The following is a 700-nucleotide window of genomic DNA, read 5'->3' on the forward strand; positions in this document are numbered from 1 at the left end:
ACTTTTTGTCTCTGTAGGGAAACGGTGGTGACTGCATCCAGGCCAACTCTAACGGTGGGACCCACGGGAGAACCTCAAACGGCAACACCAACAACAACCAAACAGCGTCGTCCAACGACACCATGACGGTGACGGAGCACCAAGTCGCCAAGCTCATGGAAGAGGACATGGGCTCCGCCATGCAGTATCTCCAAGGCAAAGGCCTCTGCCTCATGCCCATCTCACTCGCCACCGCCATCTCCACCGCCACGTGTCACACCAGGAACCCCATGATCAACAACAACCATCACCACCCTCCCATCGGATCCAACGGCGAGGGACCCTCCTCACCCAGCATGTCCGTCCTCACCGTCCAGTCCGCCACGACCGGTAACGGCGCTGCGGCTGCTGACGGTTCCGTTAAGGATGCTGCCTCCGTCTCCCAGCCGTGGTAACGGGGGTGGCTTACTTTTTTTCTTTTCCTTGGTTTCCACAGCAATGACAAAAAAAAAAAAAAAACAAAAATAAAAAAAAAAAAAAAAAAAAAAAAAAAAGTAATATTACTAAAGTCTACGAAAATAAGGCCTCATAGGGGCTCTAAACGACGCCGTATTTACGTAGACTTTGGGTGAATCTAACCCCATCTCAACCACACCAAAATACGCACCAAAAGAAAATTCCCTATAAATCTTCTTTTTCTTTTTGGGTTTCTTTTATTATT

General features: G+C 48.9%; 1 protein-coding gene across 1 annotated transcript in view; it reads left to right on the top strand.

The window, feature by feature from the left end:
• Positions 1-439, top strand: part of LOC21386493 (transcription factor bHLH66) — a 3,889-nt gene extending 3,450 nt beyond the window's left edge. The window contains exon 7 of the mRNA XM_024163600.1: positions 18-439. Coding sequence (XP_024019368.1) covers positions 18-434 — 417 coding nt within the window. The 3' untranslated portion in view covers positions 435-439. The remainder of the gene's footprint in view (positions 1-17) is intronic.
• Positions 440-700: the final 261 nt, after the last annotated feature.

The sequence above is a fragment of the Morus notabilis genome, unplaced genomic scaffold (assembly GCF_000414095.1).
Source record: "Morus notabilis unplaced genomic scaffold, ASM41409v2 Scaffold2051, whole genome shotgun sequence".
In the NCBI taxonomy this organism is placed as follows: Eukaryota; Viridiplantae; Streptophyta; class Magnoliopsida; order Rosales; family Moraceae; genus Morus; species Morus notabilis.